The sequence below is a fragment of the Chlorocebus sabaeus genome, chromosome 26 (assembly GCF_047675955.1).
Source record: "Chlorocebus sabaeus isolate Y175 chromosome 26, mChlSab1.0.hap1, whole genome shotgun sequence".
Classification (NCBI taxonomy): domain Eukaryota; kingdom Metazoa; phylum Chordata; class Mammalia; order Primates; family Cercopithecidae; genus Chlorocebus; species Chlorocebus sabaeus.
Genome location: NC_132929.1, coordinates 49932916 through 49950356, shown reverse-complemented (window position 1 = coordinate 49950356; position 17441 = coordinate 49932916). Strand labels below are relative to the sequence as shown.

The following is a 17441-nucleotide window of genomic DNA, read 5'->3' as shown; positions in this document are numbered from 1 at the left end:
GCCTGTGCCTTATGCCACTGCAGTGGCACCAGAGAGAAAATGATGATGTTGGTACCAGGGGGATCTGGGGCAGCTTCACAAAAGTGTTCCATGCTCCAGTGTAGCGTTCATGAAAGCAGCAAAGGACCTCTGCGAGAGGACCCAGTGGGAGCTGAGTCATGCCTGCAGACCTCCTAGACTCTACCCTAGGAAGCACTACCTTCGGGCTGGAGAGCTGCTCCACAGGCTAGCTCTTCATACAGAAAGTGTGGAGTGATGGCTCCCCTGGATTTACAGTTACACCTTGCCCTAGGAACACCCAACAGGAGTGGCATTGCCAGTTCTGCAGTGAGACTGTACCTAGTGACCATCTGACTTGCCCCATGTGACGTCCCCTCTCACAATATCCCAGGACCACCGCAGCTCAAGATGAACAGGAAGTGAGCCCTAGACACCGGGTGGGATGTGGATGGATGATGGGGATAACACCCTTCCTGTGCACTTGGGGAGACTGAACTGAACCAGGTGGAAGCTCCTTGAGTCAGGGTGATGTTAATGGCACTGCTGTATATTTCCATACGCAGACATGCATGTTTATAAGTACATGCAGAAAATGGTCTGAAAAGATACATGGCACCAGGCAGGGCATGGTGGCTCACACCTGTAATCCCAGCACTTTGGGAGGCCGAGGCGAGTCGATCATCTGAGGTTGGGAGTTTGAGACCAGCTGACCAACATGGAGAAAACCCGTCTCTACTAAAAATACAAAAAAATTTGCTGGGCTTGGTGGCGCATGCCTGTAATCCCAACTACTCAGGAGCTGAGGCAGGAAGATCGCTTGAGCCCAGGAGGCAGAGGTTGCAGTGGGCTGAGATAGCACCATTGCACTCCAGCCTGGGTGACAAGAGTGACACTCCGTCACACACACACACACACACACATTGAGGTATAACAAATTCAATAAAGTACACAATTCAAGTGTGTAGCTGGTGGATTTCTACATATGCATACACCCATGTAGCCACCACCCAGATCAAGATATAGAACATTTCTAGCATCTCAGAAGGCTCCTTTGAGCCCTCTCCTAATCCCAGTTAGCACCTTCCAACTTTTTTTTTTTTAAATTATACTTTAAGTTCTAGGGCACATGTGCACAATATGCAGGTTTGTTACATATGTATACAAGTGCCATGTTGGTGTGCTGCACCCATTAACTCATCATTTACATTAGGTATATCTCCTAATGCTATCCCTCCCCGCTACTCCCTCCCCACAATAGGACCCAGTGTGTGATGCTCCCCTTCCTGTGTCCAAGTGATCTCATTGTTCAATTCCCACCTATAAGTGAGAATATGCGGTATTTGGTTTTCTGTTCTTGCAGTACCTTCCAACTTTTTCCAACAAAAATTAGTCTTGCCTGTATTGAACTTCCTATAAATTAAATCACTCATTCCATAATCTTTTGTGTCTTTCTTGTTTCGCTCACCGTGATGACGTCCATGTTGTGTGTAACTGCAGTTTGTTCTTCATTGCTCTGCAGTATTCCAGGGTATGAATATACCACAGGTTACTTCCTCCATTCTACTCTTGGATATTTAGGTTGTTTCCAATTTGGGGCTATTACAAATAAAACTGCTATGAACATCGTTGTACTTGCATCCACCAAAGGACTCTTCTGTCTTTTGATGGATGTAAACACTCATTTTTATTGGATATATACCCAAGAGTGAGATTACTGAGTCAGAGGTATGTGTATCTTTAATGTTCCTAGATTGCCAAATATTTCTCCAAAGTGGCTATACCCACTTACATTCCCAATGGCAACCAAAGACAATTCTAGTTGAAATATGCATTACTTTTATTTATTTTCTTTCTTTCTTTCTTTCTTTTTTTTTTTTGAGACGGAGTCTTGTTCTGTTGCCCACCTTGGAATGCAGTGGTGTGATCTTGGCTCACTATAGCCTCCGACTCCCAGGTTCAAGCAATTCTCCTGCCTCAACCTCTGGAGTAGCTGGGATTACAGGCGCATGCCACCACGCCTGCCTAATTTTTTTGTATTTTTAGTAGAGACAGGGTTTCTCCATGTTGGCCAAGCTGGTCTCAAACTCCTGATCACAAGTGACCTGCCCGCCTTGGCCTCCCAAAGTGCTGGGATTATAGGCACGAGCCACTGTACCCGGCCTGCATTACTTTTATAATCAGAAAAAAATAAATGCTATTTTGAGAAATAAGAGAAACAGCAAGAGAAATCCTTTTTCTAGACAAACTGTAATTAGCAGCAAATTTAAACATGTAGAAAATATATTATTCTACACTTCACCGGTTTGTAGAGGCTTCAGGAGGAGGTTTGGCTTGGCAACTAAGAGCTCTGGCATTGGAGTCAGATAACAAAAGGACAAACTTCAACCCTGCAAATTGCCAGCTGTGTGATCTTCAACAAACTACTAACCCTCTGTGCTCTTTCGTTTCTTTGTCTATACATTATAATAATAACATTACCTCACAGGATCACTATAAGGAATGACAAAATAAAGCTTGTAAGATCCATAGAAAGTGCCTGAAATATAGTAAGAGTTCAATAAATGTTAGCTACTATTGGTATTATTAGTATTTATACTAATATTAGGTGGTGACTATTAGCATTCTTAGTCTAGATGTGTGGCAAGCCTCTATTATTAAAAAGCATTTGGTAATTAATTCTCCATTCCCATTCTCTCCCCATTTCCACACTGATCAATTCTTATGAAGTTCCTTGGTAATTTATATAATCATAGAAATTTTTCTCTCAAATGGTTGGATGCCTTGAATGGCTTTTAGACTCAATTTAAGAAACAGTTTGCGAATGTGGCTGGGAGAAAATGCATTTAATTTGCCAAAACCAAATTAACTCCTAATACACAAGGGAATACATGTAAGCAGTAAACAGTTGATAAAAATAAAAACACTTTTTCTCTCTTTGTTCCATGTGGACTTAAACTTAATTATTAAATTTACATTTACATGTCCAAACAAAGCACACACAATTAGCACAATTTTCAAAATCATACTGTCTTTAAATCCCATAAATTACTTATTCAACCATGGAATGATACAAAGTCTTTCCAACTAATTTAACCCAACAAGTTGGTTTTATTTTTGTGCCCATCATGGGGACTTTGGATGGCTTTTTAAAAAATCCATATCAAGTCTCATTAGGAACACTGGTCATATTTTGAACAAAATGCTAATATTGCAAAACATTTTTAAATTTAATCTCTTCTATATGCCAGTCACAGCAGATCTTTCATTTTCAATACAATGTTATTCTCTATTGAGTCCTAAGGCAAAATCTTATCATTGAACAGATAGGTGTGAGTGGCTACATTTCAAATGCAATCAATTAATTGACACATTACAACTGAAATGGCTCCACTTGCTTCCTCCCAACTGTCCAGCAGAATTTCTCTTGTCGATACCTTTATGTTGGAAACTTATAAGGTAAAGGTATCTGTTAGATCAGACTTGGCAATTTATGGCCTCAACAAGGGGCCTTTCTTATGTCCTGGTACCAGGGCTTGGCTTTCTGCACAGTACAGGCTTGGATTTCTGCAGAGAAAGGAGATTCCCCAGTTTTTCTTGCTCTGTGCTTACACAGTCATGGTCCCTTCTTTGCAGGTGACGCCTCCCGTTGTGCAGACAGCAGGTCCCTTTTCCCCTATGGAGTGTCTCATAACTGGGGCTCTGTTAACAAATGTGGGGCAGGGTAGTCATGGCAAGATGCCACTCCTTTCCCTCTACCTACCAAAATGCATTCCACTGAGATCTAGGAGGAAAAACTGAGATGACCATCAGGGAGTCACAGGCCATACGTGTACTGACAATGAATCTTTGGAGATGTTCGCTTTAGTTGTGGTTGTTATTTGGATGTCATTGGTGGAGGGCTGCATTCCAGACACAAGATCTGGGACTAGAGGACCCTACCCCAGCTGCTTCTTTCTCAAAGAAGCCCTGCCTTCCTTTGTTCTTTTATAGTAATGGACTTTAATGATCTTCAAGATGGTTCTCATTTCAGCTGATCGTTAGGAAACATGTCGGGGGAGGAGGCACTCTTTTCAAATCACCTTTCTTCAGACAGGTTTCTGATCCTATTCAAGGCCACATCCCAGCCATCTGGTTTCTGTAGCTCAAAGAATTACTGCTCCTGATAAATTGCTCTGAGTTCTGAAGCTACTGCTGTCATATTGCATTCTCCGATCATTTACCAGGTCTCCCAAGACACACACACACACACACACACACACACACACACACACACACTCCTCAAGCTGTTAGACTCCATTTCCATGTGGTATCCAAATAAGTTTTACAGCAAGACATACTGGAGAGACTGAAGCTAGCACAGCACATGAAGCATACAGGAAACGCTCAAAAAAGTTGTATTGAATGGAAAGCCTTGGAGCCAGGGACAGAGGGTCAGAGGTGGAGATTACACCTCTACACCTGACAGGTTCTCCCAGAGCAGTTGCCAGTGGCAGTCAGGCCTGAGGGGTGGAACCCAGGCAGAGACACATTTTAAACTGCTAAACAACTCATTCCTTGGAAGAGGGGAGTGAAACGTGAGCTCCCCATCTCTGGACAAGTACAAGCCAAAGTTGTACAACTACCTGATGGGGACATTGTGAAAAAGAATTCAACCTCAAATTGGTAGTTGAATTGGAATAAGTTAGAACAGAGAGGAATAAGGGAGAGGAAATGAAAGGAAAACATTTTATTTTAATGTAATTAAATAAGTTAAATTAATTACATTTAAAAAGAGGTAGGAAGGAAAGCCAGAGGCTGGGGACCATTCTGTGCATGTGCCCAACCTTTGGAAAGAAACTGGAGTGTTCCTGAGAGGGCTGGGATCTCAATGGGCAGTTGGCAGAGTGTCCCAGCACCCTGGTCCTTGGCCTCCAACACTATTCATTCCTGCCTGTGGATGGAGCCTTTGGGCCTGGCCATGCCCAGAAGCCACAAGGTCTAGCTGAGTAGTGTTTGCTAATACATTAGGATGTGTGGCCCTGGACAAAGAGGGGCAGAGCTTTCAGCTCCTCTCCACCTGCCCTAGTGACACTCAGGATCCTAGAGGGTCTCGTGGAGGGCCCCCAATTCCTAGGGCAGGCAGGGAAAGGAAGGGGCCTGTCTTCCCACTAGAGACCCATGACCAGATGATTGAGTTGCATCAAAACTGCTGAGCACTCACTGGCCCAGACAGGTCTGTTCCCAGAAGCAATCATGTCATTGGATTCCTAACTAGACCCTAGGAATTGGGCCAGTCCTTGCCCCCTGCTCAGAGGTAGGATTTGCAGGTAGAACAAAGCAGGTGTCTTCCTAAAAGATAATATTCCTGAGTTGTGTCCCAGGCAGTAGGGTGGACTGCAGTGTTGGGCTGTGACCAGGGGCAGGGCTCAGGCTCTGGCCCTCAGAAGGGAATTTTTCTTGAAAACTTTAGCTTTGCTGGTCTGGGAAGGGAACCTGGGCTCAGGCCCCAAGAAGTGTCACAGCCACCACCTATGCCAGAGGACAGACCTGAGGCTGGGGTAGGATGCCCAGCATTGGAACTTGGGCCTGTTCCCAGCCTGGACTGGTCCAATTAGGAAGACACACAGAGACAGCAAAAGAGGGCAAGAAATTGGAAGCAGGAAGAAGGGAGGGGGGAGGTAGAATCTTTTTCTGCTTCCCATTTCTGTTGCTTTCCTCTTCCACCTCTCTTCCCTGCCTCTTCCTATCTTAGGAGGATTCAGCTGAAACACACAGCAGCCCAACCCCTGTGTTTTAGGCTGGGCAGGACCACAGCCTCTCTTCTTGATCCCCATCTCTCCTGTTCCTCACCCAAGAAACCCCCTTTCTAGGACTGTGAAATCAGTGTGTTTTCAACCCTGATTCCACAGGTGCACCCCCTTAGCACACCCTGACGGTTGTCCATGCATCATTCACTGAGTGCTCCCCACCCACCCACACAACACACACACTTGGCTCCCAGGCCAAACGTGCCCGCTTGCTCTGGGCAATTGGCCTGGCCAGGTTCTCCCCTTTTCCTGCTTTACATCGTTTGCCGGCTCTGTACTTTGTGTTATTTGTGACTTCTCTTGTGCAAGCCACAGCAGTCTTGTCCCTGTGAATCCCATTCTCTTCCCATCGGCTTCTCAAGGAACTCAAAGGGTGATGTGGAGACACAGAAACTGGGCAGTGTGACACCACACACAGCCACACCCCACTACACCGACAGTCTCAAGTGAAAGACGGTGCCGCACACACTCGAGTGCAAATGTACATGGACGCACACTCAGACTCCCTGTGTTTAGGGTCTGCAGACACCCGCCCTCCTTTCTTGCAACCTCCCCCCTACTCACTTCCAGCCTACCCTCGTTTTTTGTCACCCCACCCTGGAGTTTGAGACACCAAGAGAAGGGTTGGGTGCAAACACCTGGCAAAAAATCACGGGATGGTCACACAAACACAAAATCACTCAAAAGATACCAACGGGAGGCTGGCGGGGGGCAGGGGTACTCCCTCCTTCCGCGATTTCCTCCTTCATCGCCCAGGCCTCCTCCCTCTGTCCCCTGACAAAAAGTCACCGAGCCCAGCTCAAATCGATTGTTTTATTGACTGTTTGCATACAGACGCGTTTAGAAAAGGGCACGGGCTCCGGGGGCTACTCCGTCCCAGGCCCGCGCTTGTGCTGCGCTTTGCGAAGACGGCAGATTCCGAGGACTGAAACTCCCCCCACCCCAACCCCGACGCTTTCTTTCAAAATGGAAAAAAGAACTCCGCCCCCAGTCGCCGCGCCGCGCCCCTCCCCTCCCCTCCCTCCCCGCCCATCTGCACCCCCGCCCGCCCCCCTACACTACACGGTCACACTTTACAGGACACAGACTTTTCTCTACAGGGCACGCTTGTCAGGGACTACACGCCGGGCAAACAACGATTCCCGCCGAAGCAGGGGCGGGGCGACGCGAGGACCAAGACGCGAGGACAGAGGGGCTCGGCTCCATCCGGATCCCACCTCACAGTCGCACAGTCACGCGCAGGCTTTGTGCGAACTAGGGCGCGAGCACTCCCGAGAGCCGTGGCCCGGGAGGCCACAGTCAGCTTCCTCCGCCTCTGGCGCTTTCCAGCTGGGTCTGGGTCGGGTGGATCCACGGGAGCGGCGCTGTTGGGCGCACAGACCTCCGGAAAGCCCAACACACGGATAACGAAATTGGCCCGGGACCAAGTCCACGCGCTCAGCCGCCAAGAGGCGCGCGGTCCTGCGGCGCTTTAAGTTAGGAGAGAGACAACAGAAAACGCATTCCCTCCCTACCCCCCGACATACACACCCGATTTTCCCAGAGGCTGGGAAGGGGGTGTTAGCACCAGACCCGAAATGTCGCTGTCTTTGAAAACAACGAAAACAGGAAAATCTGAGCGCGGAGCTGAAAGGCGCCCCAGGCACCGGGCTGGACTCCAACAGGCCAGAAGTGGGGTGGGGGTGGGAGGACAGAAGGATTTGGTTCCCTGCCGGGAGGTGGCTTTGGAACTAAAAATTAGGGGTTGCCACGAATCCCGGCTTCTGGGTGTAGGGATTGAAAGGGAGGAGGGGCCGGTGCAGTGGCTCACGCCTGTAATCCCAGCACTTTGAGAGGCCGAGGCGGATGGACCACCTGAGGTCAAGAGATGCAGACCATCCTGGCCAACATGGTGAAACCCCGTCTCTACTAAAAATAGAAAAAATTATCTGGGCGTGGTGGCGCGCGCCTGTAGTCCCAGCTACTCGGCAGGCTGAGACAGGAGAATCGCTTGAACCTGGGAGGCGGAGGTTGCAGTGAGCCGAGATCGCGCCACTGCACTCCAGCCTGGCGACAGACCCGAGACTCCGTCACAAAAAAAAAAAAAAAAAAAAAAAAAAAAAAAAAGGAAAAACAAAGGAAGGAAGGAAGGAAGGGGGAGGGGGAGGTCGAAGTGCGACCCCACAGCACTCCACTGGCCCGGGCTGGCCCCGAAACCACGGCGTTACCGTGAGGTTTCCAACGTCTTCGCTCGTTTCTTCTGGCTCCAGAGCCCACAGTGGGGCGGGCTGCGGGGCGGATTTCGCAGATAATCGCGATGGGAATGGAGGGACATAGATATCGCCCATCGTCTGCGGGTGGAGTCTTGCATGGGTAAGAGAAACACTGTGCTTCGCGGGTAAGGGGATTCAGCCCGCAGGGAGAATGGCAGCCGTGGGTAGCCGGGACTGGTGAAATCGGCCCACTCCCTACTAGAAGTCCCTAGTAGTCAAGGTTGCGAAGTGGTAAGGGGGAGGAGTAGGTGAAGGTTGGGGACGGGGGACATAAGTCCTGCCAGCCCTAGACTGCTGCTCCCAGGCACCCTAGGTGGAGGTCGGGAATGGGCGGGCCGGACGGGCCGAGGTTCAGCCTGCCGTCTGCCTGTAGTTGCCATTAATCTCCTGGGCGATGTTGACCGCCTCGGCGCCCAGGGGCAGCCGATCGCTGTACTCAGAGCCCGCCTCGAACTCCTCTTGGTTGGCCTTGGACTGGGACTCCACCAGTGAGCAGGCCGCCAGGCTCTCTTCTCTCTGCAGGTCCCCACTTGGGTCTCCCGGCTCTGCGTCTTCATCAAGGCCCTCCCCCTGTGCGTCCTCTGGTTCCTCGCCGCCCGCCTCGCCGCCTGCCGGGTAGCTTTTCTCGGACTCGAGGTAGGAAGCACGCGGGTCGAAGTCCGCGGCGATGCGCTTCTCCATAGGGTCAGGGGCCTGAGGCCGCAGGATCAGACGGTAGGGCTTGCCTGGGTGTTTAGCCAGCAGATGGCAGCAGGCGGCGCCCAGAAGGGGCACTGTGGCCAGCACCAGGAGGAATACGCTAACTGCCACGATGACCAGCAGCGATGGGAGCTCCTTCTTGGTGGAAAACACCACTTGCACGTGGCAGGCTTCGCCCGCCAGCGCCAGGCAGACGGAGTAGTTGGTACCCGGCCGCAGGCCTCGAAACCAGTAGGCGTTGACGCCTTCCTCTACGCGGGACCACTGCACGGCCGCCCCGCCCCCCGCTGGACACAGATAGAGTAGGCGCAGGGGTCGCCGCCCGGGTCGCCGGTCTCCGCCAGCCCCGCCGGGCCCAGGGCCCCAGCGCGCAGCCAGCGGCGTCAGCTGCACCCGCGCCTCGCGCTCCGCCACATCCAGCGCGATGACGCCCAGCTCGAAGACGTGCGGCTTGAGCTCTGCGCTCTGGTTGAACGCGTGGTTAGAAACGTACCGAGAGGGATCCCCGTTGCCACAGCGCTGCTCCTCCGCCGGGTCCGCGAGGATCTGGTCTTCGGCCTCCTCTCCCTCACCTGTGTCCTCCTCCGGCTCCGTCTCGGTCTCCCCGAGAATGCTGACCTTGGCCAGGCCTTGGCCTTTGATTTTGCCCTCGGGTTTGGAAGGCAGGACGCTGTTGCCCCGGCCCTTGCCTGTGGACTTGCGCTCAGAGGTCGGGGTCTGCCCGTCGGGTTCTCCCCCGGCGCCAGGCGCGTGTTTTGGGGGCCCGGTTGCTGCCACCGCCACACGTACTGACGTAGAGTTGGTGCCCAGCTCATTGTGTGCACGGCAAGTGTAGACGCCCGCCTCCTTGGCACTCAGGAGGGGGACCAACAGGGAGCCGTTTGCGAGGGCCAGGAAGCGCGGTGTGGCTGGGGGTGCGGGCCAAGCGGGTGCGGGAATCGGCGTTGGGGCTTGGGTCTGCGTCAGCAAGTCCCCATCTCCTTCTCTCTCTCCTTCCTCCGTCCCAACCCCATCGTCCTCCCCGCTCAGAACTGGTGGCTCTAAGACTACGGTGCCACCGGGGATCTGAAGTTGCCATTGCAGGCGGGGTGTGGGGTGGCCGTCGGCGATGCAGTGTAACATGAACGCCAGTCCCGCGCGCAGTGGGGTGCTCGGTGCCTCAAGCGGTGGCTCGGCACTCAGATGCACGCTCGGCGGTGCACAGGGCAGGGCGGGCAGGCGGTACACCGGCACCCCCTGCAGCGCGGGAGGTGACGCACAAGCAATGGAGTCGGGCTCGGGTAAGGACACCCGGGTGCTCGCGGCCCAGGCCTGCAGCCACACAAGGCCACAGCCGCAGTGGAAGGGATTGTGATAGAGTTGCAGGTGTGACAGCGCGCTGAGCGCGTCGAAGGTGCCGGGGGCCAGTGTACGCAGCCGGTTGTTGTTGATGCGCAGGGAACGCAGGTCGGGTAGCGCACCCAGTGCGTCCCGGGGCAGAGAGCCCAGGCGGTTGTGGTTCATTTTGAGCAGCTGCAGCGCGCTCAGGTTGCGCAGGTCGCTCCACGGAAAGCTGGATATGAAGTTGTGGCTCAGGTCGAGGTTCTTAAGCTGACTCAGCACTGCCAGTGCGCCTGGCTCCACGGTGCGCACCTCATTGTGAGCCAGCCACAGCGACGTGACCTGTGTGACGTCGGCGAAGGCCCCGCGCCGCAGCACGGTGATCTTGTTCGCGGACAGACTAAGCGTGGTCACGTTGGCAGGCAGTCCTTCCGGCACCTCGCGCAACTCTTTGTAAGCGCAGTCCGCGAACTGGTGAGCGTACTTGTCCACGCAGGCGCACGGCTCAGGGCATGCTCCAGCCCCTCCTAGAAGCGCCCAGACCAACCACAGGGCCCGAAGGGGGAACATCACGGCTCCTGCAGATGGAAGCCAGGGAAAGAGGAAAGAAAGTGACTCACTGAACCCTAGCTTACCTCCCCTATCAAGCTCTGCCTCCGCAAACCCGTCTAGCACAAGTTCCGGGACTCCGGTAACCTCCTCTATGGCCAGGAGGCTCTCTTGGCCAGAAGTGAAGGTCAATAAAAATCTCGAGGTTCAACGGATGCTCCCTCCCAGGGCCCTAATTTCCTTTTCCGGCGGCCCGGTACATCGCTCTTTTTTTCCTTCCTACTCCTTGCTTCACGCTGGAGCTGGCCCCTCTGTAGGCTCCGCAGCTCGCCTATCTCCAGCGGGCTCCTCACGGACCCCTCTCTGTGTTTCTAAGCCTTAGTTTAACTCGGTGAAATGGATCCTACCCAGGAAGGACATTTTTGTCTGAGACTGGCTGTCCTCCCTGGAACCTTTGTCCCACATACAGCACTCACACACACGCCCATTCAGGCGCACAACAATACAAACAGACGCGGGGCTTCATCATCAAACCGCCAACTTCTGCAGGCGTTTAGAGGACCTGATGCTCAATTAGGAGGCTCACAACACATTTCCTAAACTCACAAACACACATGCACCCAGACACGGATAAAATAGACCCTGGAGACCTCATTGTTCTCTTAACTGAACTGGCATTTGTACAGCGTTTTCCACCACGGTACAAAGCGCTTTCCTGTCCATTGTGAGAATTAACAGACACAAGGACCCAAGTCCTCACACGAACCGACCCATCCACAAGAACACAGGCATGCGCCCGTGTGTGCACATAGCCCTCCACCGTGATAAAAACCCAGCAGAGAAGCAAGAGGAGGACCTGCACTGCACGACTTGAGATGTGGGATCTGGGGAAGCCCATCCCCATGACCTTCTGCATCTAAGGCCGAAGTCACCTGCCCGGGGCTGCAGCTCCTGTGAGGGGAGAAGGTTGCTCTGCCAACCTTCCTTATGGGGAAGGAGATCCTTCCCCCATGTTTGGACCAGGTGTGTTGGGAGAGTGGTCACTAGAGCTTCCTCTCAGGTCCCCCAGGCAGCTCCCATTGGGCAGAGGCGTCCTCAGCCAACAGGTCATGGAGCTGCCACTACCTAATGAAGCTGGAGAAGGTGAAAGATTCTGCGCCTTTCTCCACAGCTCTGCGGTGCCTAAGGTCCCCCTCCCCATAAAACCTTAAGCCCGGTCACACAAACGAACTTGCACAGACTCCCCTGCCCCCTCTGGAGCGGCCGTCAGGTTTGGCAGAGCCCCTCCCACAGCCTGTCTTTGGGAACCTGCCCCTTCACTCTGCCTGTGCTCTTCTGGGAGGGTCCCTTCCCTCCCTTCTCAGTTCCTCCCAGACAGCACCTCCCCGCCAGCCCCGCACCCCATGGGGTGCTCTAGGCTGGACCTACCCTCACCTGGGTCAAGGTTGTGGGGTGGCCCCCATTACTTACCCAATATTCGCCGACTCTCAGTAAATGTCCTAGGGCTGAACCCCCTTCTCCAGACCCGGTGTGGCAGAGCAGGAAACATAGCCCAAGGAAGATACTCGCCTGTGTTGTGGCTGGGAGGAAAACGGGGGGCGGGGGCAAAGAAAGGGACAGGTAAGTTTGGGGACTCGGTGGCCCCAAAGTACCACTTCAGTTTTTCCTTTTGCGTCCGTTCCCCCCACCTCTCTGGCTGCAGGTTGGAGAAAGTCCTTGCGCGCTCCAGGGCCTGGCGGGGACGCGCATAGCCTCTCCCGCCTCCTGCTGGGTCTACTTTTGTTAAAGCCACGGAGACCCTCCCCAAGGCCAAGTCGGTCATAAGGGGCATCCCACGCCCACCGTCCCGGCTGGGCTCTTCGCAGCCTACTACACCCCCCATAACCCAGGTACCCCCACATTTACACAGCCGCTGACGTTGTTACTGTCTCTCATCACACCACCTCCCCCCTCAACGTTCAAACACATTCGCGCACACACAGTCCCTCACACCCTCCCCATAGTCGACCTTCACACGTTACAATCATCCATGATCAGGTAATAATCGCATCAATGTGTTCAGTCCCTGCTACATTCACACGCATTTTCACAGGCACACCTGCACACGGGACACTTACCGTTCTCCTCTCGCACACGCATACACACATTCACGCGAACTCACCCTCACGCGCCTGTCCCGCCAGCGCCCGCGAGCTTCACTGCTAATTGAATGCAAGCCGCTTTTACGCCCTGCAACACGTGAGACAAACCATCTTTGAGGAATTTGGGGGAAGGAAAGCCGCGCGGCTGAAGTCGGGTGGGGGAAGGAGTGTCTTTGCCATTAAACTCTTTTTGCAAATGCAGGCGGTGGCACCGACAGACCTCGAGCCGGACCCGCGGAGCTGCGCGCAGCAGAGCTCGCGCGGACCCTTCCCTCCCACACCCCCCGCTGCTAGCCGCCTCCTCCCCGAAGCCACGTTCAACACGATGCATAATTGATAGTGTTAGCAGAGCGCCGCGCCCTCCCTACCATTTTTGCCTGGATCTGGGCTGATATAAGCCCTAGACTCCCCCCGCCGCCGCCGCCCCAACCCCCCTCCGCCCCGCCTGCTAGTCTAACCCGAGACCAGAACGCACAGCCCTGCAGGGCGTGCTGGGAAGGGACGCCCCCCTCCCCAGCCCACCGTAGCCCTGCCCAACCTCTTAAACCGGAACTCTTTACATCTGGTCTTTTGTGGCTAAACCAGCGCTTGAAGCCCACTGCCCGGCTCGTTGGCCTAAGCGCACCGCGGGACAGGTGGAGCATGGGGAAGCTCTCCCGAGCTCACCCAAGCACCTCACTCCAGGTCTTGCCTGCTCCAGGAGAACGGGGCAAGGAAGCTGCAGCAGACAGTAGCACAGACAAGGATGGTGTCAAAACGTCCGCTACTCTTGAGCACGGTGGGCTGGGGACTTCAGGCCTGAGCATTTCTCCCATCCCTGCCCCCCATATCTTCCCAGCCTCTCAAGCAGACACTGGGTCAACCCTACACGCGCTATCCCCCAAGCCCCGGTGGCCCCCCACCGCCCTGCCGTCTCACACCCTCACACAACAGCCGGCTTCAGCAGACTCGCTGTTCCCGACTCTCGCTCCCTAGCTCTGATGAAACCCCGACATTTCTTTCAGCGATGAGGAGGCGGAGGCGCGGCGATGTCGAGGCATTTGGCTAAAACCCGGTTTCCGCCCCCCTGCGCTGCCCACGTTAGCCCTGGAGACAGCTACCGGCCAGAACCAGGAAAGGGGTTCAGGCTCCGGGAGACACGCAGAATCCCCACCCGTTCTGTAGCCACTCAGCTCTCCGGGCGCACCAAGTCCCACAGCCATCACCCCGGGCCATGGGGGTCTCTCGTGGTGGGTCGATGGCGCGGGTTTGGGGCTTCCGTGGAGATCAATACCCCGATTTGAGTGTTGAGCATCTTAATGAGCTAGGGGAGGGGGTGGGGAAGAGAGACAGGGTAAGAGCGCAGCATCTAAAGAGACCACCCGGCCCAGGGTTCCGAGGCTGCTTTGTAAATTAAATATGAACAGACTGGTGCGCTCACGCTCCAAGCGTCCCTCCCTCTCTCCTACTCCTGCCGTCGCTACAGGCGGCCCAGCGGGCTGGAACCATCGCATCTCGCTTAGCCCCAGTTCAGAACACAGAACTTCACACAGCCTGCTCTGGCCTGGGATCCCCCCAGCCCACCCATGGGGAGGGCGCAAGGCGCCTTTCAGGGAAGGTGTCTTCGAGAAGGGTCGAGGGGTGAGAGCACTGTGACCCGTCCCTGCCGGGGACCCTGTGGTGGGACAGCCAGGATTGAGTCCCTAGCCTGGGAGTGAGTCCCTGAGGTTTCTAGGCCTTGTGGGGTCGGGGGAGGGACGCAGACAGCGGGACCAGCACACCCTTCTTTGTCTGCCGAACAAGGTGGGGGTGGGGGCGGGGAGCTGCGTCCTGGGCAGTTGTCCGGGTATTGGGATCCCTGAGGGGGCGGTCTTGGGAGCCTATGCCAGGGAAGGATCTTAGGAGGCAGGGGCCCAGCAGCTGGAGCTGAGTCCGGTCCGGATGGCGTGTCCAGGGGACTTTTCGAGACTGAGTGAGGGGCGTCAGGCGGGGAGACTCAAGGCCTTTGGGCCCTCCCCCGGTTTTTACCTATTTTCTTTCTTTCTTTTTTGCCTTCCGCAGGGAGGCAGAATCTGGGTAGTGGAAGGGAGAATAGGCTCGCTATTTGCCCGGAGCTTCCCCGGACTGCAGGAACCCGTCCTATAAGCAACCCGGAAACTTCGGGGCCCGAGGACCAGGGAAGACCCCCTTTCCTTGCTGTCTTGACAGGGTTGCAGAAGCCAAGGAGTTCGGCAGGGAGACCTTGGGTGGTTAGGGACGCAGTGACCACCCCTGCGCTGGAGCTGACTCCCGCAGGCCCCGGAGGCTCTAGCTCACTCTACAGCAAATGCTTTTGTCCCCTAGGCTGCCCTGGGGGAAAGACGCCCCTTACCCCTGCCTTCGAGCCTGGAGAGCGCAGTGCCCGCCGGGGCAGGGCTGGAGCCCGAGTCGCCCCAGGCAGAGTCCGCCGAGGCCTGGGGTGGGAGCCGCGACTTCTGGATCTGCCTCCGAGCTCAGCTAGAAGACTGCGCGCACCTCGTCCGGCGCCGCCCGGTGCGCAGAAGCGGGTCTAATGTTTATAACGTTAATAAAGACACAGTTACGGGAGGGCTGGGTAGCAGGGAACCAAGACCTCACCCCGCCGCCGCCCACGTCTTTGATCGTTAAAGAAACAGTCAACTAATCAGGTGTGTGGAAGTAGGGGTGGAGGAGGGGAGGGTGACAAGGTTCCAAGCCGGGAGCGCAGAGGGTCCCAGATTCAGAATCTGCCGAATCCAGACTAAGGCTTCTAACCAGGCTGGGGCCGACCCCAGATAGACCCAGGAATGGAGAGCTGGAGCCCCTGGCCACTGTTTGCGGATCGACCCTTAACTTCAACGTTGTGAATCCGGAGCGTCGGGATGGTGGGGAGGACTGAAACCCATTGGATCTGGGGACTTGCTGCAGCGACTCCGTCCGCGCGCTGTTCCTGGGGTTCAAGCCTGCTCCGCGCGCTCTTCCTGGGGCCCAAGCCTGCTCCGCGCGCGCCCCCTGCTGGACACCGCTTGCCGGGCGCAGAGGCGGATCAATGGCGGAGGGTGCCGGCTCGGCGAGGAAGATGTGGCTGGAACCCTGCACCAAGGCGAGCGCTGCCCGCGGCTCTGCAGTCCTGCGGCGCGATACTCCAGTGGGGCGCGCTTAACCAAAGTCCCGAGGCTTTACTTCCCGTGCCCACCCAGTCTATGTCCCAGGTATCAGCAACCTCTGACCCCCTACACAACACAGGCGCGGTCCCTACTTCGCTCTGCGTAGTGTTTCCAGTGCCCAGGGCGTCTCCTAATTCTTGAACGACTAGTCCCTGGCACGAAAGCTGCTTACACACCTCTCCCATTCTCCCTTCTCTCTGAGTCTTATGACTCTCTCAGGGGCCTATTAAAATAAATATCTGAGATCTGAAAAAAAATCTATTGGCGCTAAGAGGTGCAAAAGGAAACGGCAAAATTGGAAGAAATCGATGTTTGAATGTTTAGGACATGCAATATTGTGTAAACGATTCTGTTGCAACTGCACTCAGAGTTGTATATATGCCCTTGTATTTTAATGTGGCACGCAGAGGATTTAATGGACTTGCCTAAAGATGTGGGAAGGGCCTCTGAGAATAAGAAAGCCGGGGCCCAGATGGGCATCAAACATCCCCACCATAGCAGCCGGTTAAGGCTGCGGAGACCTTCCCCACCGCTGCCCTCCAGCCAGAAGCCCCTGAACACTCACTGTTTTCCATCTTTCAGCTTCTGCGCGCGCGCGCACACACACGTTCTCTCCAGTCCCTCACCTCCAAGAAGCTGCTTTCCTTTTCTAATTTCCAGCTGAAAGATCACTCCTCAGGGAAGCCAGGCCCAGTTTGTAATTCCCCCTCCGGCCTTTCCTTGTACAGGCTCTATGTAGTCGTCAGGAGGGCAGGTTCTAGCATCAGACTCCATTATGTACTGACTGTGTGTCCTTAGCCAAGTTATTTAACCTCTCTGTGCCTCAAGAAAAAAAGGCATAAATAAGAGTACTGGCCAGGCGTGGTGGCTCACGCCTGTAATCCCAGCACTTTGGGAGGCCAAGGCGGGCGGATCACGAGGTCAGGAGTTTGAGATCAGCCTGACCAACATGGTGAAACCCGGTCTCTACTAAAATCACAAAAATTAGCCGGGTGTGGTGGTGCGTGCCTGTAATCCCAGCTACTCAGGAGGCTGAGGGAGGAGAATCACTTGAACCTGGGAGGCAAAGATTGCAGTGAGCCGAGATCGTGCCACTGCATTCCAGCCTGGGTGACAGAGTGAGACTCCATCTTTAAAAACAACAACAACAACAAAAGAATACCTATGCTTTTGGGCCACCTTGAGGATTAAATGAATCAATGCATGCAAAGCACTTAGTACCTGGCACTTAGTGCTCAGTACTTGCCCACTTTTTAAATACAGTAGCTGAATTAGCCATTATTATTGCCTTGCAGAGTTGGACACAGGTTTGATAAAATGTTCTGCTGCACACACCCCTACAGGCTTGTGTCCTGCCTCCCCCATAGGGGAGGACCTTGGCTCTGCCCCCAGACCTCTCTCTTCACCACCACCACCCGCTTTGCACACACACACACCATGGGTATATGTAGCAACCAGATTTACTATTATGATTTGTAAAGGTTTCTAGTTTCAGATACTTAGACTGGGCTTGTGGCTGCCACCAGCATGCCTGTTTGCGAAGAGAGACCT

At 54.3% G+C, this 17441-nt stretch overlaps 1 protein-coding gene across 4 annotated transcripts; it reads right to left on the bottom strand.

Moving 5' to 3' along the window:
• Nucleotides 1–6585: 6585 nt before the first annotated feature.
• On the bottom strand, nt 6586–16092 carry ISLR2 (immunoglobulin superfamily containing leucine rich repeat 2). 4 transcript variants are annotated; one of them, XM_008015916.3, is made up of 4 exons: nt 15098–16092; nt 12768–12835; nt 12077–12186; nt 6586–10635 (listed from the first exon to the last, which is right to left on the bottom strand). In XM_008015916.3, the coding sequence occupies exons 3-4, from the start codon at nt 12153–12155 to the stop codon at nt 8390–8392; spliced, it is 2325 nt and encodes a 774-aa protein (XP_008014107.3). In that variant the 5' UTR covers nt 12156–12186; nt 12768–12835; nt 15098–16092; the 3' UTR covers nt 6586–8389. The 4 variants fall into 4 exon arrangements, with proteins under 4 accessions (XP_008014107.3, XP_037866094.2, XP_008014111.3 ...); XM_038010166.2 differs by lacking the exon at nt 15098–16092 and adding an exon at nt 13901–15071; XM_008015920.3 differs by lacking the exon at nt 15098–16092 and adding an exon at nt 13286–13881.
• Between the last annotated feature and the right edge of the window lie 1349 nt (nt 16093–17441).